General features: G+C 31.8%; 1 protein-coding gene across 3 annotated transcripts in view; it reads right to left on the bottom strand.

Moving 5' to 3' along the window:
• The window catches only part of Ten-a (tenascin accessory), a gene marked incomplete at its 5' end in the record, with an annotated part of 236,476 nt that overhangs the window by 57,642 nt on the left and 152,885 nt on the right, over positions 1-25,949 (bottom strand). For 2 of the 3 annotated variants that reach the window (XM_014435458.3, XM_014435460.3), the window contains 4 exon segments: positions 2,609-2,800; positions 2,966-3,285; positions 3,387-3,684; positions 13,296-13,415. In XM_014435458.3, coding sequence (XP_014290944.3) covers positions 2,609-2,800; positions 2,966-3,285; positions 3,387-3,684; positions 13,296-13,415 — 930 coding nt within the window. 3 annotated transcript variants of the gene reach the window in all.

Here is a 25,949-nt window from a genome sequence, read left to right as displayed (position 1 = left end):
GTCCTAAGTAACGGATCTGTTCGACAGGAATAAGTGGGGTATTATTAAAGGATACTGTAGGGCAAGAGGTCATGGGTTTACGACGAAGGGTAAATGTGATTTGGTGGGATTTATTGGAATTAATTTTAATCCTCCAGTTTTGGCACCATTCTTCAAGGGTGGTGATGTGGGATTGGAGAGTTTGACTCTATAGTTATAAGTAACTTCGTTTGGAAAATGTTTCAATATTCAATCTTTATTTAGTTTAAAATAGAAAATCAATACAACAACGCACAATTCCATAGCTAAGTTATAAAGTATAGCAGAATCTTAATACCTTAATATAATTTAATAGGTATAATGATGGTGATCACAGCGAACGGAGAAAGACTAGAGCAGGTCCAGGATTTCGAATATCTAGATGCTCATCTCAACGAAAGCGGCTACATTGATGAGGAATTTTCTCAAAGAATCGGTGCAGCTAGAAGAATATTAAGTTTGCTTCGAAGGGGTCTCCTGACTAAAAGGGAGCAGACTAGAAAAACTAAAAGAATGATCTATAAATCGACGTTCCTCCCTATTCTTCACAACTCTTCCGAATCGTGGACCTTCACCTCGAATCACAAGAGCCGAATCCAACCCATGAAGATGCGATACCTTCGTAAGGTGGAAGGAAGGACACGACGAGATAGAGTACGGAACAGTACCATTCGTGCTAACCTCGGCGTCAAACAGGTTGAGAACATCATAGGCGGGCACACCCTAAGGTGGTTCGGTCACCTCCTTCGGATGGACAGGAAAGAACTACCAGAAAGACATATGAATCTCGCGTGGAGGGAAGAAGGCCATGCATTTCCTGAGGAGAGTGTTAATGAGGCGGGATATGGACTGGAGTAGGAGAAGGGAGATGTTCTGGTCCGGACTCCGTAAATTGTAACCCCACACTGCGCAAGCGGTAAAGAGGATAGAATGATTGTGATGGTGATGATAACAATTTAATATACAATTTTTTAGAAAATTTATTACATTAAAATAGATTTAATACAACGCAACCTGATTGGAAAGAACACACAACTCCATTGGTAAGTTATAAAGTATAGCAGAAACTTCATACCTATAAAATCTATGAAACCTTAATGCAATTTAATACTACAAAAACCAACGTTTTTACATATTTGTATTAATTTTACATATTTGGTTATACCACATATTGCCTTACGTAGACGTAAGGTCAACAGACGAAAAAATGTCTCTAAGTTAAGCGAATTGAAAATATAATACTTTCGAGATAAAAGATATTTCATTAGGAAAATCTTTCCATATTCAATCCTCATTCGTTTAAGACAGACAACCTGAATGGAAAGAACACACAACTTCATTCCTTAAGTTACGAAGTATAGCAGAACAACACTTACTTAATTAGTTCTATGCAATAATCAGGGCAAATCTATTTTTAAAAAATCGTTCGCAAAGTTGATTAGTTAATGCATTTACACTATCAACAGAACATCTTTATTCAAACTAAAAGGTCTCAAAGATACAGAACATGTATTTGTTTTTACCACAGGAAAACCTGAACTGTGAACTTACGGTGATTGACGGAATAAAAATCTAATGAACATTAACAGGGTAAGAAACAAAAAATCTTTATATAGTGTGAAGTGGTAAATCATCTACAGAAGTAACCTGTAGTAGTGAGAAAATTTAATTATGCGAAGAAAGAAGATGAGCTGTAGTTTTATTGATGTAATAAATTAGTATCATAATGAAACTTGGAAGACAACACTACAAATGCTGTAGTCAGAAAAAGCATGGTTCATAATTGCATAATAGTACTGTTATTATTACAACATGAAAATAAATTTTCTTTTGTAAAACTCGAACCAGCCTGCCTCTTAACCAGCGATACCTTGGTCCCGAATTAAAATATTGCGCTCGTAATCAGAGTAATGGTAAAAAGCATTTTACGTACTGTAAAATCTATCAAAACCAGTTTTTAAAAGCATTTCTGGAATAACGCATTTTTTTAATGAGAATAAATTTATTGTATGAGTTAGATTAAAGTGTATTAAGGCTAAAACCCTGTACACTGTAAGTGGCTTAAAAATAATTTCATTTTCAGAAAAGTTTAATTTAAAATAAAAAGGTATTTTTTGATATAAATAAAAAATTATAGTTATTATTAAGAGAATAAATATATTTGTGGTTATAAATACTTACTTAGGTATATATCGAATATATATATTTGACTAGTTGCGGAATCAATTCAATTAATATTAATATATTATTATATATAATATTAACCAATGAAATTAATTTTGCACTTCTATTAGGCTACAAAAAATATTGGACCATAGGCAAATTTCGCTAGATTTCAATTGAATCAATTGTATGGCAGATTTAATAAAAATGACATTATTGAACAATTTTCATACTGGCAGATTCAATGATTTTCTTTTTCTATACCCACGTCATTTTCAGAACATATGAGTTGTATTGAAAGCGGCTGAAAAGGTTTAGAACGGCACTGTATGTGTGTGCGTGAATCACTTGCTTCAATTGAGTATAGCACTTGGTAGTGGCAATGCGAACAATAGGGGTATGACAACAATAGCCATGAAGTACTCACCGTGCTGACAGGCGGGTCCCGTCCATCCAGGCCTGCATGAGCACACTCCGTGGATGCAGGAACCGTGGCCGGAGCAGTCTCCGTGGCAATCCGACTCCGGCACGTCACATTCCGGGCCCTTCCATCCTTCCTCGCAGTGGCACAGTCCACCTCCGTACTTACCATGGTTCGAACACAGGACTGGGCACACACCTACGTATAAAAAAGATTAATTATAGCATATTTGGTTGTAGTAGACTTTTTAGCAATTATTATTTTTAGAAATAAATATAAACAATCATAGTTTTGTTTTATAAAAATTAAATAAAGAAATCATGTACGAAATAATTTGTATGGGGGAACTATTTCAAGACGTACTTTTAGCGCAGTCAATCCCTTCATAGCCATCGACGCAGTCACACTTGCCGAGATAACAAGACCCGTGCCCAGAACAGTCGTTGGGACAGGCAGTGGATATACCTTCGGCCTCTTCGACAAGTAGGGTCACTTCGTGAGGGCGTAGGTCGTCGTTGTAGATTGAGAGGAACCATCTGCCTGCATCCAGGTATTGGAGGAGCGTGACGTTGACTAGCATTGAGGCCGACCTCTTCGGCCTGCTGACCTCGAAGTCATAGGTCTTAATGCCAGTAGGCTGAGGCCCTGGGGGCTGCTGCGGGAGTATCGCTGATCTCTTCAATCTGAAAGTTATAAAGAATTTTATATAATTTATAATAATATGAAATGGACATATTGTATAACATGCAATAATAAATAGTTCCTTAAAGAATGTTAAGCTCACCTATGATCAACCCGGCCTCCTTTGACGAACTCAACGAAGTCGTACTGTGTTATACTCGGTGCCACGTTCCTCCTGCCATAAACTGCAAAGTTAGCACCCCATGGAAGGCTGATGTTAAACCTGATGAAGGCCGGTTGTTTGTTTCGAAACTCCGAAACCCAGAACTGTGAGGGTGGGATGGTGAAGATGTGGGGCACACCCAGCTCTGGGATCTCGAGCGTGGCCAGCGGAACCTCTTGGCCGGAAGTTGGGCTAGGGCTAGGCCCGCTGACCGCTGTGCTAGTGGGCACCGACTCAGCTGCAACAAAAAAAAAATTATTAATATGTGTTCTTTAATAAACATTGCCTGCAAAACAACGGACTTTATTTCTTAAAATAATCAGGTTAATTCCTTGGATTCGGAGAGAAATTAAAATCGGTCGGTGTGTCATTTATGACTTGAGATTCTCTGTTTCTAAATGGTGTTTTATATAATTATACGAAAACTAATCCTTTACCCACAAAATCTGTTTTTACCGTTTTGTAGTGATAAATTAACATAGCATTTCAGTTGCAATAAATAACAGCTACAGTAACTTTAGTTTACGTTTGTTGTGTATCATCTATCGCTTAAATTTTAATCTCTCTGCTACTAACTTGGGTTCTCTTTTGCACAGGTTATGAGAGATTAAACAATGAATCCATCATCTAATCTTAAACGGTTGAGTATTTGCTAAAGAATGTTTAATTTTTACTGTTCACCAGTAAAATAGAATGCGGTTAAATATGCAAATAAGCTCTCCATGATAAAATACAAAAAGTGAGTGAAATAAACTATAAAAACTCTCAACAACATTACAACATGCTTAGAAATTTTTAAAACTATTTGCGAGCTCAAAAGTTAGTTTTAAGAATATTTACGTAAAGAAGAATTAAATTGCCCTACAACTAAACGGGGCAAAAAGTTAAAATTCCGAAGGTGGCCCAACACATCTCCATAAAACTTAATAATTATATTCAGTCCTGCTTTCTTCAGTTTTATTATTCAAGTTTGACTACCCCTTCTTTAACTTGTTTCTTTCTTAGCATAACAACTTCTTAACTTTCTGATGAGTTTTGTTTTCAACCTTACTTGACTGACATTAAACATTTAATTTCGTTCTATTAATTCTACCAGTCCCTTGTTTAAGATTTTTTTTTTTATTGGCAAGTTTACCGAATTCCAAAGGTAGTAAACACCCAAAACTTTCGGAGGGGGGGGGAGCGGATTCAAGATGGCTTAGTGACATTATAGCAATTCGAGAGGATTCAAATTTAATGTATATGAACGAATAGTCATATGTGTACTGGAAATATAAAACTTTCAATTCAATTCAAATAGGTTCATATCGACAGCTTACTTCACACTATTGCTAAGTACATTACCACTTTAGGAAAAATACAAATAAAGATTCTCTCTTTGGGAAAAATACAACTTTTCAATTATTTTTTACTGAACGAATTTAGGCATAAAATGTAAATCTGCTAAAATGATTAAAAAGTTTTAATTTTCCTAAAAGAGAGAATGTTTTATTGTATTTTTTCCTAAAATCAGGAAAAAAGTACATTTCTATACTTGGTACTAATGTGAAGTAAGCAATCGATTCATCGAATTGAAAACAGACAATAAAATACAATGTTTCTCTTAAATTATCATGCAACCTTTTCCATCGTTAAGTTTTAATCAAATTTCGGATATTTGTTGACGAAAATAATAATAAAAAAAAATTTCTATGAATTTAAACTGAAACTACTTTTGGATTTTTTTCCGTTATATCATTATTCCTGGTCACCAAAAAGTAATGAATTTGTAAATTTGTAGCCGGAATTTACACGAAAAGTATTTTGAATTCACATTTATCACATGAGATGTTTTCGTTACACTTGATAAATATTTTTTTATTCATTTTTAAATAATGTTCAAAACATTAGCGGATAAATACATCTTCAAAAGACTTCTAATAACGTCGTATCCACTGATATCAAGCTGACAGGTTGTTCTTAGAAAAATAAAACATTCCAAATAAAGGTACTTATAATGCCACTAATTGGCTGTAATGATGCAGCTTAAAAAAATTAAAAACCTTCTTAAAAAAATATATATATATAAATAAAATGTCCTATTTTGAATGATTTAAATTATATGTGTACTAGCACCAGGTATTTTTAAATCTTAATTGATAAGAATAATAAACCAAATACAATAATTATCAATTGCCATGTCATTATTTTGATTTTAACAAAAATTAGTTTAAGTTTATCATACAGTAATTTTTAGAATTTTTGCTTGATTTTTCTCGATTCCACTGTGAGTGTTTTTTAATGAAAAAAAAATGTTTGAATGATAAAAAATTATTCTGATTTTGTGTTTTTTTTTCCCTTTCAAAACTGAACAATTACTCTATTAGGCAAGGTACACTGGTTGATGGCAATTCATTGGTCTGACCAGCTTGCTCGAGATCTATCTGCGGCTTTTGTTTCCGAATTCGATGTATTTAGCTCTGTGGTATCACCATTTAATCTGCCGATAGATCTAGTACTGGGTCACCAATGTGGTCTAATGCAAACACTTTTCCCCAAAAGACCCTCAGGGAGAAACTATATCATGACATTAAAATATTTGCTTAAAACGAGAAGAGAAGACTTTAACATAGTTAAATCCAGCAATATTTAAAAAGTTCCTATAATTAAAAAACGGCGTGAAACCCTCCACTCCCGCCCTCCGTGGTAGCCTTACTTATCTGACTTTTCAAATAGTCTATTATAGCGAGTAGGTTGGTCGAAGTACGACATGTCACAATCTCATAAGAGGAGATCATAACACAAAAAAAGGCAATCCTCCCCGTAGGGGCCCGCCCCACTAAGACCCCCAGGGAGCAAAGGTCATATAAGACTTTTGAAATATTAGCTTAAAACGGGAAGAGAAGACTTTGAGATAGTTAAATCGAGAAATATTTAAAAAGTACCTACAATTGAACAACGGCATTTTTTAACTTAAAAAAAATTAAATAATTTTAGTAAAATTATCATAATTAATAATTTATTAGTTATCACTTTCTGTTAACAAAATACCTAACGCATGAAAAAAAAACTTATTTTTCTGAGAGGAATCATATCGTAGTCAATACCATATGTAGACAGAGTATGTAGGCGGTAAACACAGTCAATAAGGAAGAGATGTCATTAAAATGTTTAAATATAACTGGTAGTAATCCTAGTTTTGTAGCATTTATTTTGTGATATAATAAAGAGCACGGGGCTGATTAGAAAGCAATAAGTTAATGTCCCTTCCATCGAAAAGAAGACATTTCAAACAGACCCTGCGTTTGATGTGGCGACTTTAGAGATATAATTTTGATAAAAAGAGGAGGAGATTACAGAAGCCAAAGGACGACTAATCAGAGCCCGAGGGAAGCGGCTGTTCCTATAATGAGCATCTTCCGAATCAGTCTTTGAGAGCTTTTATATCAGTCCTTACTTCGTTCTCTCTTTCATTAATGTTTTGTTTTTCATCCGGGCTCGCTACGACATTAAAATTCGTTTCAGGAAAATGGCTTTCAAAACCCGGCAAAGGATTTTTCCATATTTTCTCTGCAGATGGAAAAGGGAGAAGAGTCATTTTGCCTCACACTGGAGTACCAGTTTCAAATTATTCGTAATAAATGAATAACGCACTCTGTGAAAAGGACCGGAGAATGGAAAACAGGAATGTCAGAGAAAATAATGTGCATAATTTATAGGATCAGTTGTTGGTACAATCCCATGTTGGACTCATAGTCCCTTTAATAAACATGTCGGAACACGAAATGGTGAGTAACATAAATTATAACATATTCAATGGGAACTTATAATATATGTACTATATGTAATAATACATATTTATCCTAGAAAAATCTGGTCAAGGCTGGTAAGATCAGTAAATAAAAAATAAATGATATATAATCTAATTTAATATATAATCTAATTTATACCATAATTCAAGATTGAAAAAAAAATATCTTAATTAGCTTCTAATTCGAGCATTGTGATATGAATATAGTTTTATCAATTGTAAGAATAAAGTAACATAGATCTACATGTCCTCTTTTCTAATTCTCTTATTCTTCAAAATCACTGACTAAATTGATTGTTATCGTGCGCTTATTAAAAGATTTTAATAATAAATAATTTTGAATAAGGTACTTATTTCCGAAACGTTTCTATTCCGAACGGTGCCTCGTCCTTCCAAGCCTTACAACCGTAAATCCTTAATAAAGGAAATCCCCCCACCTCGGTACTACCCGGAATATAATGCCCAGAATCCCAGAATTAAGATTCTCTTTCGTAAAAGACTTTTATTAAGTCCTTTCACCTGTTTGATTAACTCGTAATGAAAATTATATAAGTCCCTTTATTAGATTTATTTATCCCATTGTTAGGGCAAGATTAAAGAGAACTTATTAGATTAAATTTAATTAATATTCAGTAAAGTAATGATTTTTTTTTAATATGACTTTATCAGCCTTTATTATATAAATTATAATTAGTTAAACATGAAAAAAAAATGGAACTGGAACAATCTTTATAGGAAGATAGTCCGAGTGGCGGTCGGTAAAAAATAGTAAACGAACTATTTAATAATTATAATATAATTATTTATTTTATGGTAATGTTTCACATCAAATCGTTAAAGATATCAAAAATAAATTTTAAAAAGTATATATAACAATTGAGACGAAACAAAGTAATAAAAAAAATGGATGAACCACTTTCGTAAATTAATTTTTAAACTAAAGCTATGATAAAAAAAAAATCATTATTAGTTTTTCCAATGTTAAATGGTATAAAGTATTGCCAATACCATATTCTCTCTTTGAAAACACCGTAAAGGGTGAAATAGTAGAATTAAACTTCCATAATCTCGATTCTTTGACTTCAAAAATCTTTCCCCTCTGTAATATTCATCAAGAAAAATACTGCAAAACAAAAGGATAGCTTTATAGATGGAAGAAGAAAACAAAACAAAGAAAATAGAAGGAAAAAAAGGACTCTATATCCTATGAAAAAAGGATCAGAAAACTCCTGCCTTAAAAGATGATAATTTAAAACATAAATCCTTTTTCTCACAGAATGTATTTCATGATACTAACTTCGAAAACACTTTTACTAATGTTTAATAATGCTGTCGACTGATAACATTTTATCGGTTATTTTTAACGGTAGTACTTTGTGCAGTTAATTTTATTTTTAATACTTTTTACCATTTTACTAGGATTTTCTAATCAGACTTTGAATACTTATCAAATGTATAATTCAACCATGAGAGTTAGTATTTTTTAAAAGGATATGATTTTATCAGTTTCTACATCCCTCTTCTATAAAATGGAAATTCATAAATATAATCTGATGTTTCTACCTGGCGTATGTCCCAATTTAACTTAATTTCAGTTCCTACAAGACTTGTAAATTATAAATAGGGCTACTATCCGCCTTATAATATTATATTACATTATATTATATGTACATTTTTTTTCGGTTGGCTCTTCCTACGTTGTAGATCATTGGCCGTTCTCTTCTTCATATAGAAAGAAGAAGATAGTTCTCGGCGAGGGTGAAGATCCTGATTTTTCTTGATAACCTGTCTCTGTGTCCATCCATGGCAGTGCAGTCTACCACTACATGTTCTGCTGTTTCCGTCTTCGCAGCTGAACATGTAGTGGCAACCCATAGTCCCAACCCATCTCCCAACCTCCTTGTCTTCATACAAACATGACAAACCAATCTCTGCAAGTAGTTACTAGATTTCCTGCATGCGTTAAGACTCTGATCCTGGATTGCTCCAGCGATTATACGGAGGATTTTCCTTACACATCTCTCGATTCTGCTTTCTTGGATGACTATTAGATTCCAGATTGTATCAGAGAGTTTGGCAGGATTCTTGACAGAGAGAAGGTTCTGTTTGCACTAGTTATACGCTGTTCTATCTCAGACAGTTGATATATGATTGTATTACATTACGGGGTTTTATGGTTGAAACGAAACAATAAGGAAAGTTTGGTCTTTCGTACAGATAGAATAATACTCAAGTGATTTTCAGGGTAGCTTGAGTTTCAGTTTTCCTTATTTTATCAACAAGCATTGTATTCTTTCTGATACATTTCTTTAATTCAATTCAGACTAATTAAAAAGCAACACAAATACTGTTAAATGTGAATTTCAATATGTTTACAAATATATTTTTAATAGATTAAATTCATTGAGTTAATGGGATCTACCTGATACTGTTTCATAAGGAAAGCTAATAGTACTTCATAAATACAAGTATATATATTTTTTCATATTGCGGACGTCTGTTTTGTATTATTAAGATAGTCGACCTTCCCACACTGGTTAGAATAGAGTGGTTACCGATCATCATCTTCCCTCCCCTTATTTCAAACATAACCAGGTAGGGGGAAATAACAAAAAATAAAAAAGACTAATGCTATTAGTTTGAACTTTATTATGTAACAGGGTTCTATAGTCATTTTAGAAAGTTTTCCAGGTTTCTAATAACGTATTTTTATAATGAAAATTTTTATTTAATTGCACACTTATTAACAATGATTTTCTCTTTAATTCAAGTAATTATTAGAGTAAACGTTAATAGAGATATATAGCGCCAGTTAAAAAAAAAAAAAAGAGACCCTATTGATAAAATAAGGGAAAGAGAAAGAGAATTAGCAACTAATGTCATTCTGAGTGGGTAGCTCTTTTAAAACTCATTTACCCCGACCATTTGTGTAGAGCGACACAGGGTCGGCCATTGCCGGTTTTTAATTAAAGCAGCCCCTAGAAAGCTTTTCCTTCGTGTTCCAGCCAAGGAATTTCCAAAGGGACACAGGCGGGAATCGGGGAGTCATTATCTAGAAGGCGCTGAGCGGAATCCTAATAGGAGAAGGCAGTCGATAAACCTAAGGTCGCAAGGAGTCTTGTGTGTTATGGTGGTCGGCCGATAGTATAGATGACAAAGTCATGTGGTTATAGAACGTCACAAAGCCCCCATACGAATGTTCCTTTTGATACACCTGAGTGATCCATCTGTATTCTCATTGCAGGGAAGAAACAATATGATGCAGTCGGATTGTTTTTCAGGAATAGCTACTGATGTACGGTCAGCAACGTTTGAATTTCTGCTAAAGGGAGTAAAAATGTAAGAATATATATGAATTGTTTAAAACAATTCTGTACTTCGATAATATCACTTTACTGGTGGGCTTAATAACACCAAGATTCGACATAATCTCTATTTGTCGTTCCTTCAGTCTTTAGGAGGAACCTGATTGATTTAGCCAATGATGTCAGGGTCCATGAATCAGGATGAGAAGAAATATAGTTTTTAACTATTTAATGATTGCAACGTTTCTATGGCGACGTTTCTAACCACAATATTAGTTTTCAGCAGCGCTGTGAAGGGTGAAGACAAACTACAGTGAACAAATGAAATTTGAATTTGGCCAAATACGTGCACAGCGATATTCATACGTTCAACTAGTTTAAGGGGTTTGTCGTTAACTCTAATAACGTGCGTAACTTTTGTTCTCCAACACTCACCACATTCGCTTCTGCTGGATTTATGATCAATCATTTAGTTATAACCTACTCTAAAGAATAAAAATAATGAGTAGCTCTCCTGGCATACTCACATTTTTCATTATAATAAAGGTAGGAGGGTTGCAATGGCAAGGAAGGGGTAAAATATTTGCCTGCTTTCTTTCCTATAATTTGAAACCCCCAAGAGTTCGGATATCTTAGATTTAAATTTAAGTACCTATTTCAAACTGTGAAAATTGTTGAATTTCAGTTCTCTCAGAAAACCACTAAAATATTTAACCACCTCCTCTGAAGTTAAGGAATTATAATTTCAAAATTATAATGTCGATTAATTAGAAAATGTTCACCTATTTTTAAAATTAACATCAGATTAGTAAAAAAGGATTCAAATCCGTAAGAGTTAAGAAAATTAAAACGTTTTATACTTTGTATTTTTTATAATATAAGTTAACATTCAGTTTGTTAATATTTACTTTGTGGAATACTCAAAAAATAATTTATTGATTAAAGTCGAACTCATCTCCCATCAGATACCTAATCTGATAATAAATAAATCATTTTTAAAAGAAAGATTTCACGTAAATAATTTATAAATAAAATAAAAACTAAGGAAATACATGTGTGTATTTACACATTCATATACGAAATATCTATAAAGTATATGTATTTTTGAGAGTACATAAAAAAAAAAAAAAAACAACATATGGCATTCCACCTTTTGAATTTGACCAAGAGAATAAGGGATGTGCTATCTCTAAACATTAGCTTTAAATATAAATTATCAGAGCGGTAGAGAGAAGTTACTGACAGGCGAATCCGTGGAGCGAAATTAAAGCTCCCCGCGAAGATACCGAACAATACAAAGCTGGATCCTGAAGTAGTTTAAATAGCGAGACCAACTTCCTGCGGGGCGAATGTGGTCCAGTCAAACTTCCAGCTACTCCTGTTCGACCCGTCTCAGATATGGTTTTAATAAAATCCCTCTCCCCCCCCCCCCACGTTCTACCCATTTTCCTGGCTCGGTGGAAATGGGAAAAGTCGGTGAAGTGGGTTCGGTGGGAACTACTTATTGTTTGTATCGCTGTTTATTAAGAAAGTAATTTAAGAAAAAAAAATGTATAAAAGTATATCTGATATTGGCTTCAATATTTCTTTAAACATTAAAAGAAAAAGAATACAGTTGAAAACTCAAAGCAATCAAGTGAGGGGGCGGGTAAGATTGGAAATAGTGAAGATGGCTCAGGGTAAACGAATAACAGGAATAGCGACCCCACCTGAATAGAAATTAGTTTTCCCCGCTTCCCTTTGAGGATTTTCATTGCGCCCTTATATTACAAATATTGCTCTGCAGTCCTCGGGACTCTCAAAGCTCAGGAAATATCGTATTACTTATACCGGACAGCGTGGACCTCAAGGGGAAATACTCACATAGCGGCAATGCCACAAAGGAATAGGAAATAGGAATAGCATGATATTCCTAGAGATAGGAAATCATTCATAGGTGACTGGCTGCTTTGCAGGTATTTTCTTTGATTTATTTCTTGTATATACTTTTGCAGGATATCTACATTTTAAAAATAACATATCTGTGCTTAAACTGTGATACATAGTAAATCCTTGTCAGTACTATAATCATGTTCTTTATTTTTCTTTTCATCTGTAATATTTCTTTATTATTATCTTTAGGTTTTATAATTAAAATTTTCTTCTTCACTATTTTTTCTTCTTTATATAGGAATGGAAATACCTCAAGCTAATTGTCCTGGATTGTAGCAGCATGTATTAATATCCCTCAATAATTGAAGGATTATGTATTATATATAAAAAAGCTATTACAAAAATTGAAGCTATTTTCTTGAAACTTCTCGAAAGATTTACGAAGTAAGAGATGATTATATCGATATAAAAAATAAAATTGTGACGAGACATCTTTATTGCTTTTAATTATACGATGACATCAATCTCGAATTTATATTATTACATTCTCGTAATTTATAAAAAATTCCGATACAGTAGAATAGGACGCCTACTTTGCATAAATACATTCAGCCATGTAAATATCACTTATTTAAAATAACCTAGGTATAGTTTATTGATTCAGTTTATGGTTTATATGATTCCGTGAACAAAAGCAGAGAGTGAGATATTACTGCATGTACAAATATATTAGCAACTTTTATCGCAAAATATTTTTTCAGTATATTCAAGGATTGGGTTAAACAGATTTGGTCAAGATAAATAAATGTCTTCTAATAAATTAAATCCAATAGTAATTGAATAAGTTATATATCTACGCATAAGAGCATTTCCACAACTTACCTTCTGTCGGAGGCTGGGATATTGTAGAGTCCCTGGAAGGCTCATCTTGTGCAACGACTTTGGCGTCTTCAACCATTATGCAGCCGGAATGGTCCATCGAAGGCCCCATGGAGCTCACTGCTGTAACAATAAGAAGAATTGTATTCTTGAAAAATATAAGTTAGAACGGAACATAAATAAAAGTTATGGTTAATAGTGAATATTTATAATTTTTATTATTTACAAATGATTGATATTATGAGAATTAGGAGATGGCCAGAGTTACTGTAATATATATATAATAAATAGAACCAATTATTTATTAATGGCCAACGTTTTATAACCTTCAAAGTTTTTTGTATTTTTTAAATATACAGGTTTCAATAAACAGGTTACTGTTTATATTTACAGGATTTAAATATATAAACAAGTAAAAAGTATAATCCTGATTAAAAATATTAATAAAACTTTTTTTTTTATTTAAAGGATAATTAAATTTAGAAAAACAATATGGTTATGAATGAAGACCATATGAATAATATTAATACAAAATTCTTGCAAAATCTACGAATTGTTCTACAGCATGACTATGTTACAACAGCCTGAAGATGGGGGAAATCTCCCGAAACGTTGCTGATGATATTAAATAAACTATTGTTTTTTAATAAGGAAGAATTTATGTCATTCACTAAATCCTTTTAATAAAACTTTGTTATAAATACTGCTATAATTACAAAATAAATATTTTATTCACCCAAACATTGATCATATATCTTATTAGAAATTCAGCATTACGTAGTAGAACCACATGGATTAGTTCAATTACATTTACCTGATTACTATAATAATATATTTTGATTATTATCTTTAAAAAAGTATAATATATTTAGAAAATTCAATAAATGTAATAATATTAATGTAATAACAAGAGACGTAACTAACATTTTATTATAACAATTTGTAGGTCAATATTAATATTACTTCACAGTATAAAATACATTACTCTTCTGTTGTTGTAATTTGAAACTGCAGAAATGAAATTACAATATTGATTAGTAATTTCAAATACTTGATGAACTACTTCAATTATGATGATGGTCCGAAATTACAATTACTAGTCTAAACAAAATAATTGTAATTAATGATTGCAGTCAATTGTAATTACTTAATTCTCAACACAGGTTCTTATTCTTGTAGTTCTTTATTTATGAGAGCGAGTGAAGACGCGACGGGAATGCTAGTATTTCATATTACTGCAACCTACTTTGTTCATTTCAAGAATCCTCAATTTCACCAGATAACAGCAGACGTCAGAAGCCTAATTCGAAGAGCATTTATTCCAAGATCTTATTATTTTTTATCAAACAATGATGAATGAGGGAGCTATTGTCCTGTTTATAAAGAAAGCAATCAGAAAAAAAAACAGCAATCCGGAGGGCCATCTGCGGAATAGGATAGACCCGATATGGAAATGGCAGGGCAAGATAAATTTATTCAATTGGAGAGACGGAGGGATCCGAAATCTATTAGCGTTGATTGATGCAGCCCTTATTAACCGATCTTTGTTCCCTCCTCGTCCGGATAAAAAGCGCCCTACCTTCCTAATCCCTGGATGGATTGCCCTCCGCCCTTTCACAACTTTCCTCTGCATAAGGCTGATGGATGGCTGTAACTTTACCATACCTCTTGTCTTCTTATCGCCCTTTCTATATACTGAAGAGTATTACCTGCCTTCTTGTAGCAGCCTGTTAGCAGTCGATAACAGTAGGGTATGCTTCGTATGGATCGAGATAGCAGTAGCTACCTTGGGTTATCAAGAATCCTATTTAATCTAATTTTCTCTAACCTAGGATAAATATTTTGAAAAAAATTTAACTTTTTGAAATAGTGTTTTTTTGAAAGTAGAATCATATTTGATACAAATATGGTAATAAAAGTATTCAGTATACAAAAATATTTATTGTTTCTCTCATTGGAGCAAAAACTGCATTGTCTTCTTAAGTGCTACACAAAAGACTTAATAAAGGTTTCACCAACGTCTGTAAATGGATCCAATATTTCCTTGTGATATGTAACCCTCTCATTGAGGACTACTAAGCCATCGTCAAAATGGCCAACTTCATTTTTAGAAAGGCGATTTCATATATAAAGAAGTTCAAAATTATCTAAATGCTAATCAATTGTTGATAATTGTTCCATCTTCGTAAATGTATAAGCTCAAAATTCTTTTTTTTATGATTGTGCTATAATTTTTTTTTACTAACTTTTTTCTATGCCTTACTTCACTCCTTCCTAAATGTAATATGTCAAATAATAATTGCACAATTAACAAATTATACCGTTATAGATGCTACTGCTTATAGCTTGTGTAGGCAAGAAAAACAACATTAACATAGCTGAGAGATGATTTACTGGCGTAAGACTCGATTATAATTAAAATGTAAAATTATTCGTCGTAATAAAACCATGGTCGACATCCTACCGCAACAGCCGCAGGGAGGAGGTTGCTCTGGCCCGCTTGAGAATAGGTCATACTCTCCTCACGCACTCTCACCTGATCAGAAAACTGCCACCTCCAACGTGCAAATATTGTCAGTCCATTCTTACGATTAGACATATTTTTGAAGAGTGTACTCACTATTTGCCAACAATAAACAGGATAGGACTGACCCCAAATTTATCCGAAACTCTGGCAGACGAGGAAGCTAAAATTACACGAGTATTTGAATTTTTAAAAGCACATCGCCTTCTTTATAAATTATAACTCCTCTTCGATTTTTATGTTTTTTATTTTATTTTTTTAAAAATTATTTTTCTATTTTTTATTTATTTTTTTTTTTTTACTTTTATCATGCCATAGGCGTTGATGACCAGAGGGTTTTACGCCTTTAAGCAACAAACAACAACAACAATTATTCGTCGTTAATATTGGAAAAAAAATCACATTTGACGAAGGAGACCGTTGGAATAGAAAAAGCAAAGTTTAAAAAAACCGAAATAAGTGAAAATGATATCTTCTCACTCATTGTGTTCTTTCTCTCTTAAAAGTATGACGGCTTAACTAAATTTTTATTCGTGAATTCGAATCATAAGACGGTTAAATTTTTGGGAAGACAAGAATAAGTACGAATTACCGAGATACGAAATATTGCAACTCTACTATAATGAATTTTCGTAAAGCCGATATAGAATTTATTGTATAAAAGCCACAGTAACATGTAACTCATTTAACTCGAATGTTAGGAAAACAGCTACTCCCGACCGTAACTACACACTGTTAGCACTTAATTAGTTTTGTTAGGTTGGAAAATAGATTCGGAAAACTTGGCACTCGGGAGGCACGTGTTGATTAAGGAATTTCCCGCCATTAAGGAACTTGTTGGTAGTCCGTAATTACTCGACAAGGGATAGCGAATGGCGGTTTAAAACGGTCGGGCTAAAGCAGTGCGGCGACCCGTACGTGTAGGAAAGACGTTCATTAGCATAGGTTCGTGAGTTGTTGACTGCCTTTTCTAAAGCCAGCCGCTTGAAAGCTTTGCCTTGTAAGCGCTAATTTTACGTGAGAACTTCGCCGGCTTTAATTGACTGTAAAAAATATATAAATCACATCCCGCATTATGATAATGAGGTTCTTTGAGTGCATAAAACGCTTTTATACTTCAGCATTGTTTTATTACTGTTCCGGGTTTACGAGAGTTCAATTTTCGAAACAAAAAAAAGTGTATAAAAACCTTCCAATATTGGCGAAATTTTCCACAAAAATAAAACTACCTTCGTATGCTGTGTAGCTAAATCATCCCTTTTGTTTTGATGAAACCTATATCATAAGCAATATACCACCTCATAAAAACAGATTAACCTCTGAATCCGTTCTTATCTACGTAGACCCTATCCCTGTAAACTATTAGTTCTTTTTTTCTCTAATAAAAATAATTTCATGAATGAAAATGTTCCCCGTTTGAGGTTCAAAAAAAGTCGGATAATCTTCCTTCATTATAAAGGAACAACTAATAATCTACCAAAAATATTTAAAAACAATAATTTATATAAGATACCATTCTTAATCTATATCTCTCAGCTCTTTTCATGTATTATTTTATTTTTTAGTTCTATTTTCTATTCCTAATTACTTTGAGAATTGTTGTATATTCAATTGTCTTGAAATGATTTTTTTGAGTTGATTTGTTTCGTATTATTCAGAGTCATATTACATATATAAGGATGTTTTCCGTTGTTATGTTTAGCTCTATGCCAATAATTTATCTCACCTTTGTCTTATATGTTATTATTCCATGTTTCTCTTCTTTATTTCTTCTATTTATTCCATTTGTGTGCATCGTTTTTAATATATTAAAATTTATTATACTTCTTTGATTTGTTTTGAATGTTTATTTTATACCATTTCCACGTTAGTTTTTTTTTTTTCATTTATAGTTATTTGTGTTGTTTTTATTTTAATATTTGTATAGATTAATTTATATACTTTTCAGATATTCATCCTTACTCTCTCTAATTCTTTGTAGTCCAGAAGACGAAACGGCGGCATTTAGTATTTTTTTTACTATTCTTTACTACTGCCACTATTGGTCATCTATTTGAAAAGGAAAATGAACATCCACATTTTTGGTTAAATTCATCTTAGGAAATACATTCCGTGTATTCTTCATTCAACGTTTCTTAGGCTAATATGGAGCAGAGCCAAATAACCAAGATGTCCTAAAAATTCTCAGATTTTTAATATAATATTAAACAGATATTTAACCGATATTTAATGCATGAAATGAAATGTATCTACTAATTTTAATTGAGTTTTAAAAAACTATTTATTTTCTAAATAAAAAAAGTAGTTTAAATCCTGGTATTGCAGACAGAATGTTAGCAAACTCTGAAAGTGTAATCCAAAATATCATCCATTCTGAAGACAGAGACAGACACTTGTAGCAGAGAGATGAGGAAGTCATGTGACCTCATGAAGTTGGAGGTTGCGGTTAGCTATCTCTGCCCGCAGCGCTAGCCCTGGTCCAATGCAGATAGTATCCTCCTGTCAGTTGGTTGGCTCTCCGCTGGCTGGATATAACTGGATAATCGGAGCAATTGTTTCTCATCACGATAGTATTATATAATAAACCATTGTTGGTAAATTCATCTTCTTGCTTCGTAGATAGCATATGTAAAAGAAAAGTATGTAATCTCTATATACGTAATTGCGTAGAATAAGTTATAATAATTGTACGTTTTTCAAATTATCCAGAACTAAACTCATTGCGTGCCATAGGCCCACGACGAAATATTATTGATTCTGTGAAAAAAAAAAAGTTTCAATATTTGTCAATAATTGAGTCTGAGTTCTAGATATTAATATAATTAGAGGTAAAATTATGATTACTTCTATGAAATTTATAAACATCAATAAGTATTACAAAATAATAATTGTTTTCGTTGCACCTGGAATAATATTTTGGGTTTTCAGAGAAAGCATTGTACTTTTTTTTTCAATTATGCCTAATAACTAATAACTATGCGTTTGCCAGAACTGTTTGTGATTTCCATTTTTAAAGTAGGTATAATTAGTTCCAATTTGAGACAAAAATAAGTTCCGTAATACCATTATACTCTAAAATAAGTTGATCATTTTCCCCTAAAAGTAAAAAAAAAACCGTAATTGCCTCATAATTTGGGAAATATCGTTTTATAGAACAGAAAAGCTGAATAAATTTGATTAGATTTGAGGAAAATACTCCGCGTGGCAGTCAATAAAGGTATCAAAATAGTAAAAGAAAACTATTTATTGTCAACCAACATTTTGCCACACTTAGCAAGGCTTCGTCAGGGTTAAAAGAAAGAACTAGACACATACATTTTAGAATTAACAGGAAAATTAAAATGGAAACATTTTCCCCTAAAGACTCCCAGGGAGCAACTATATCATGACAATAAAATGTTTGCTTAAAACGAGAAGAGAAGACCTTAACATAGTTAAATCGAGCAATATTTACAAAATTGCCTATAATTGAAAAACGGCGTGAAACCCCCCCACTCCCGCCCTCCATGGTAGCCATACTTATCTGACTTTCCAAACAGTCTATTATAGCGAGTAGGTTGGTCGAAGTACGACATGTCACAATCTCACAAGAGGAGATCATAACACAAAAAAAGGCAACCCTTCCCGTAGAGGCCCGCCCCACTAAGACCCCCAGGAAGCACAGGTCCTATATCACTTTTGAAATAATAGTTTAAAACGGGAAGAGGAAACTTTATGATAGTTAAATCGAGCAATATTTAAAAAGCGCCTGAAATTGAATAAACTGAAAATAAGGCATGATAATTTGGGAAATATTCTTTTACAGAACAGAAAGGCAGAATAAATTTGAAGTAAATTTTATTAGATCTGAGCAAAATAGTCCGGGTGGCGGTCAATAAAGGTATCAAAATAGTAAAAGAAAACTATTTATTGTTAACCAACGTTTCGCCAAACTTTGCAAGGATTCGTCAAGGCTAAAAGAAAAAACAAAATACAAACATTTTAGAACTAACAGAACATTAAAATAAAAACATTTAAAAATAATTGTTATGTTTATAAACTATATAAAAGCAAATAATAACAACATTATAAAAATGTTTAACACGTATACTTCAGTATATTGTTATGTTCCTCCAATCAACTATCTTCCAATATAAATTTTATTAGGTTTATTTTTTTAGCCCATAATGGAACAATGCTTAGTCTCGATGGTTCTTTATAAATGACAGATACCCAAAAAATACTTAAAATTAAAATATGAGGGAAAAATTATTATAAATTCCAGTTATAATTATTAATTTATGTTTAAAAAAAAATATGAATAAATACGTATAAAAAGTGAACCAGTTGAATAGGTTAAGAAGAATATATTTATTCCATGTACATTGTATTACAATATAATAATTAGTGCTTGGACAGTATTTTAAGTTTTGAATATAATTATATTATATTCCAAATTGTTAGAATTTAATAATTATTTGATGACCATTCAATTTTTTTAAGAATCGTTATAATTAAAAATTATCTTCTGTGCTAAAATGAATACTAATTAAATTATCTTCAAATTCATTCTGCAGGAGCCTCCCCAAAAAACTTAACAACTTTTTAACCGATTCACAAAATAAGAGATAATTTGTTTTACATTTGTTTTTAATATATTTTTTAAAAAAAGATTTATTGTTTTATCTGAGAAAGCAATGGTCGTGCAGTTCTCATTATGATCCCAAATTGTAACAAATTATACCGAATTTAAGAAAAAAATATGACAAGCTTCATTGATTTTAGGTATATGAATTAAATTTATCTGGATTATTACACTATAAATGTATTTATAGTTATTTAGTAACAATAGATAAAAGTGCAAAGAATACACCCAAAATCTGAAATTTAGTTGAAGTTTCAAAAGAAAACAATTTGAGAAACAAATTATAACAAATTCTGTTCATTAATTTGCAGTATGGAATCAAAAAATTTGATTGTTAAAATGTATAGGCAAAGCAATTTTTATTTTAATTATGAACACATATGGTCTTGTAATTATACCACAACGTACTATACTGATCTTTTCTGATAAAAAAAAAAAAAAAAAAAATAGCTGCTTAAAGTATACTGGTGCTATTAACAGCAAGATCTAATTACACTGGTAATTACCTAGTGAAGACAGGGCAATAAGGCAGCTGCTAGGAAATGGGGCTGGATTCAACTGATAGAAATGATTTACGTTTGTTAATCTAGCTCCCCACAGCGGGGCGGTTCGGAATTCGAATAAATGCCTCAACATTAACACATGCGGGCCTGGGAGCCACACATGACATTATTGGTCACGTTGTTGCAGCATAAGTAGTGCAGGGAAGGGACGGGCTATTGGATAGCAACTATGAATCCCTTTCTATTATAAAAGCTGTACTGAAAAATAATTTGATTACAAACTATTGCTAGAGATCAACATTGGGGATTTAAATAAAACTAATAAAATTACACTCCTAAACTCACAACTTATCCACCGGTATCTTTCAGTACATAGGATTATTATGTAATGAACAAAATTAACTGCTTGTAAGTTCTGACTTATAAGTTATGAAATTCATTTGGTATTTCTAAGTAATTTTCTTTTTTGAAGGCACTATTTTTATCATAATAATTCTGATTTTTTCTTCTGTATTAGTGATGTACCTCCATACTTCAAACATTTTTAATTGATTTCACATTAATAATACATTTTTAATTACGACGTTCCGTACCGTTCGTCCTTATTCAGGGATTTACTCCAGAAATAACGTATAGTGTTATTCATTGTCTATTAATAATTTCCATGTATATAATATATTACATTTAAAGTTTATTATTTTACTGAGAAATTGAATGATATATAAATAAGTAATGACCAATTAAAAATAATAAATATGGTTTAAATATAGCAGAAAGGTGATAAAATTTAAAACAGAAATGTTATAAAAAAATGGTTTTAAAACAAAAAAGTGCGATTAAACAAATAGTTAAAAAAAATTAATGTGAAGAGCATGTAGTGAAAGAAAAAATACAAGAACAGAAAAAATGTCGTGATAATTTATTGGTAGTAAAATACGAAAATTGTGAAGGATAGAAATTATTAATAAATGTTATTATTATGACAGATAGGCTATTTTTTTTAAATATTAACAATCCAAATTTCTTTCCCATCCTAACCCATTAATTCTTACTCTCTTATCTTTAACATCTCTGATAATCCTCTGAGACGTCTGAAAAGAAGATTGCCACGGGACCTTCTAATTAAAATTAATGCTTGAAGTACCACCAATGGGTGGTTCGTTCCCAAGATTTTAAAGTGTAAATGAATCATTCCACATATTTACTTATTGTATTTATTATTTTTTACAGTTGTAAATTACCTTAAATAAATAAAATATTAACAATACCGTAAACTATAACAATTACATATAACAAAACATATATAATAGGCTAGCCAAATAAATATGAAGATATACAGTGGATGTCCGATCATAAAAAAAAAAAAAAAATATTTTAAACTTAAATTGCAAAATGTATTAAATATGGACATATCAATAAGGTGAAAAAATTAATAAACTTTAAATGAATAGATTATATACATGAAAATAATTAATAAGTGGTGAACAACACTATCTTAAGCTATCTTTAGACAAAATGCTGAAGATGGACTGGCGGTCCGAAACTTAATAAAGATGACTGTAATAATGTGAAATTAATTAAAAATGAAAATTTCAGAGTTTAAAATGAGTAATTATGAGATTAAATTTCGATCACTGTATTGTAGAGGCGTTAGTAAATAATAATATTATCTAAATTATATTTACTCTTGAAAGACATGGCATAGTGATTAGATATAAATCTAAATTTACAACACCAGCCCTGATATAAATCTTCCATCTAAATCTACATCAACTTCTCCTACTTTATCTATCGACTAAGCATTGGCAACCTTTTCATCGATTCGTTCTTAATCTAATCCATTATGAGTAAACACTCACTTCAAATTTCACGATTAATGTACTAATATTATCAATTTTGAAATATTCTTTAGAAGGAAAATTTAATTAAAAAAAATATGTCTAGGTTATTTTAAATAAAGGGATAATCTCGGTAGCAGTGTTGCGGATAATATAATATTCTATGGAAATGTTATAGTAAATAAGTGACGCGGACAGCGGATGGACACATTAGTGACACTGATGAGAGAAGAGTAGACCGCTTAGTGGATTTATCTCAGGCATTATATATGGCTGCTCCATCACAGGGTCCCGCTCTGCTAATGAAATTCCTAAACCGCAAGGCCTAGGCTCCTGTTTGGGATAATAGTCAGGCCTTATATAGAATCCCAGTGTTTAACCCGAATCGCCAGAACATTCCAAAAGCATCTACGATTAGTTTAACTATCGAGAAAGGTTGAACACTGATAGTAATTCTCGTAGTGAACATTCACAGAGGAATGAATTGATGGGTTAACTATAACCCAAACTGTAAATGGAATAACTGCAACCTTCATTACAAGGCAAAATGATTTTAGTAATATTTGCAGAATAAATATAATATATTTACAATTAATATTTATTGTATATATTAATGAATTATTAATTATTAAATATAAATAAAAATGATTGAGGAAAGAATTCTCTCTAAAAAAAACAACACATTAAGCCCACTTTAAAATAAAACTATGAAATAATAAAAATATATTCTATGCACTTATATATTTTCCACATTTTTCGGCCCTTTCCTTTGGCCGTTCTTAAACTTTTTTCTATTAAACCTCCCCCACCCTCACACCCTTCCCCCCACTCCAGTCTCATTATTAAATTAATATTTTTTAATAAGTAAAACTCCTCGAAGTATTTAAGTATTACATTTTTTCCAAGCTCTTCTTTTATACAATTTTATTTTTTTCTTAAGGCTTCAACATCTTAACAAGAATATATCGTTGGTTTACAAGTGAAATATACTAAATAGAAAATTGAATTTTTGAGATATTTGATGATAAAAAATTGTTTTTTTTAATGTCATAGAAATAGTGATTGTACATTTTATAACCAGATTTTTATTATATTGATATTAATAAATTCTCTGGAGCTTCTTTGGAAAAATCAAATAACACGGAACTAGAAAATTTTGAATTAATGTGTTTCACTATTAAGCGGTCTTTGTATGTATATAATAGAACAATCATAAATAAAGTAAAAACATATATTATTTATTTAATATATTAGTCCAAAGGATTTTTCCTCAGTCATTTAGATCGAAATTTAATAATTAAAAATGAATCCCACTAAAATATAAACAACTATAATAAAGTTGTTCATAATTAATTAATAATATTATAATTGATATTTATAAAACTCAAAAAATTAGTTTTAAGGCAGAGCGATTAGTTCTATGATATTTTCAGCGTTTCATTAAATAGGTGAAAAGTCTAGTTGGTAGTACTGTATTTATATTGATTTGAAAATGAATAAAAATATACTTACGGCCACTAATTTTCCGATATAATATAGACTAATGATATTATTTATATGAATTTTGTTGTGAATGCAGAAAATATTAATTTTTTTTTTAAAACTCTATGAAATTAAAATTAAGGGTTTTAATTCTTTCTGAAACTAGAAATCATAGCAAGCAATTCAATTTAACGATGTACGGTAAATAGGTAAGTAGAACATATTTAAAACATACAGAGATATTCAGGATTTAAAATCTGAACAAGGAAAAGTTATATAGTACATGAAGAGAGAATTTACGCATAGCTTATCACTTTACGCCTGTTTTGACTTGAGCCTTTCCACAGCTTTAGATCTACAAAGCATATACTTCGATTATGCCGGAAAACAGCTCGTAAACATTCAAAGGCTTCATTGCACTCCTTAACCACGTCTCAAAGATCTTGGAACATCCTTTAAAGGTAAGCTCAGAAATATGCCTCTCAGGCACTGGTTTGCCCTAAGGCTATAACAAATACATGATACATGTTAAGGTACAAGTATCTTTTTCATGATACAGCGAGGTGATATGAATTTGTTTTTACACAGTTTTAAACAGTAGGAAAATTTTTAAGAAACCTATACAATGAAAAAAATATATATCCCCTGTAACTGTTCCCACTTCAAGACTATTTTATGCATTGTGTTTTGGCATTGTGTTTTGTCTAATTATTTGATTTAATCCTTAATGAGAAACAAAATATTAGTAAATTAAATTATTTAATGGACTGGAGAACTTTAAGATAATAAAGAAGAAGATATATTTATGTAATTTTGTAATTTCATCTCTATTTTGTAATTTCATGTTTAACGCCTAATTTTGCCGCCTGTAGATTATTCTAATGGGATCAATCCCATAATAAATAAAGATTATTATTTTTCCTTGTGGAGTATCTGAGGTGGGGGACCTAAAAGTCCAATCACTTTCATATTTTATTTATTTATTTATTTTCAAATATTAAAAACCTTTCGCACTACACGTGCTGTGTCTAAGAGAACCGACTGTTGAGCCTCTCTTAGCACTCCCAAACCTGACTGGAGTAGTGGTAACTCCCTTTAAGTGATACAGTTCCTTCAATTCAATCGCCATCTATTTTTATTATTATTAATAATACAATGAATAAAATGAGTATAAAAAATGGTGAGTAAAAGTATTTATGCTGAGAAAGTGATGGTAGATTTTTTTTTAAGTCCTGGCCATGTTGGTTCGAGTATTATTTTTTATTTAATTCAAAAACGGCCCGAATCTGTAAGAATAAACTGCTTCTTTTCGAGGAGACCCAATACTTTATCTTACTTTTACCATTACCGCTTAAGATTAATTCGCTGTAGATACACTAGAGCCTTTTGTGCTGGTGTTATTGTAGAATTGATTGGCAGGACATGAAATGCTCCGAGGGATAAAGAAGACCATTAATGTCGGAAAGAGGCAGTTAATCTGGACATCGGCCTCTGTATGGAACAAGGGAAACTACTGCCCATGATTTGTTGAAAGGAAAATAATATCAAGGGAGGAATTGAGCCGAATCAATGCCCTTCTGATTTAAGGGGTAATAAAATTTGAAAAGGTCCATTGTCCGGATAATTACATCCGTTGTTTCCCCGAGAGGGCACGGCCACTGAGATATATGAGGATCCGACAAAGAC

Source organism: Halyomorpha halys, unplaced genomic scaffold (genome assembly GCF_000696795.3).
Source record: "Halyomorpha halys isolate HHAL.00 unplaced genomic scaffold, Hhal_1.1 Scaffold1587.1, whole genome shotgun sequence".
NCBI lineage: Eukaryota > Metazoa > Arthropoda > Insecta > Hemiptera > Pentatomidae > Halyomorpha > Halyomorpha halys.
This window is presented reverse-complemented; position numbering and strand designations above follow the sequence as displayed.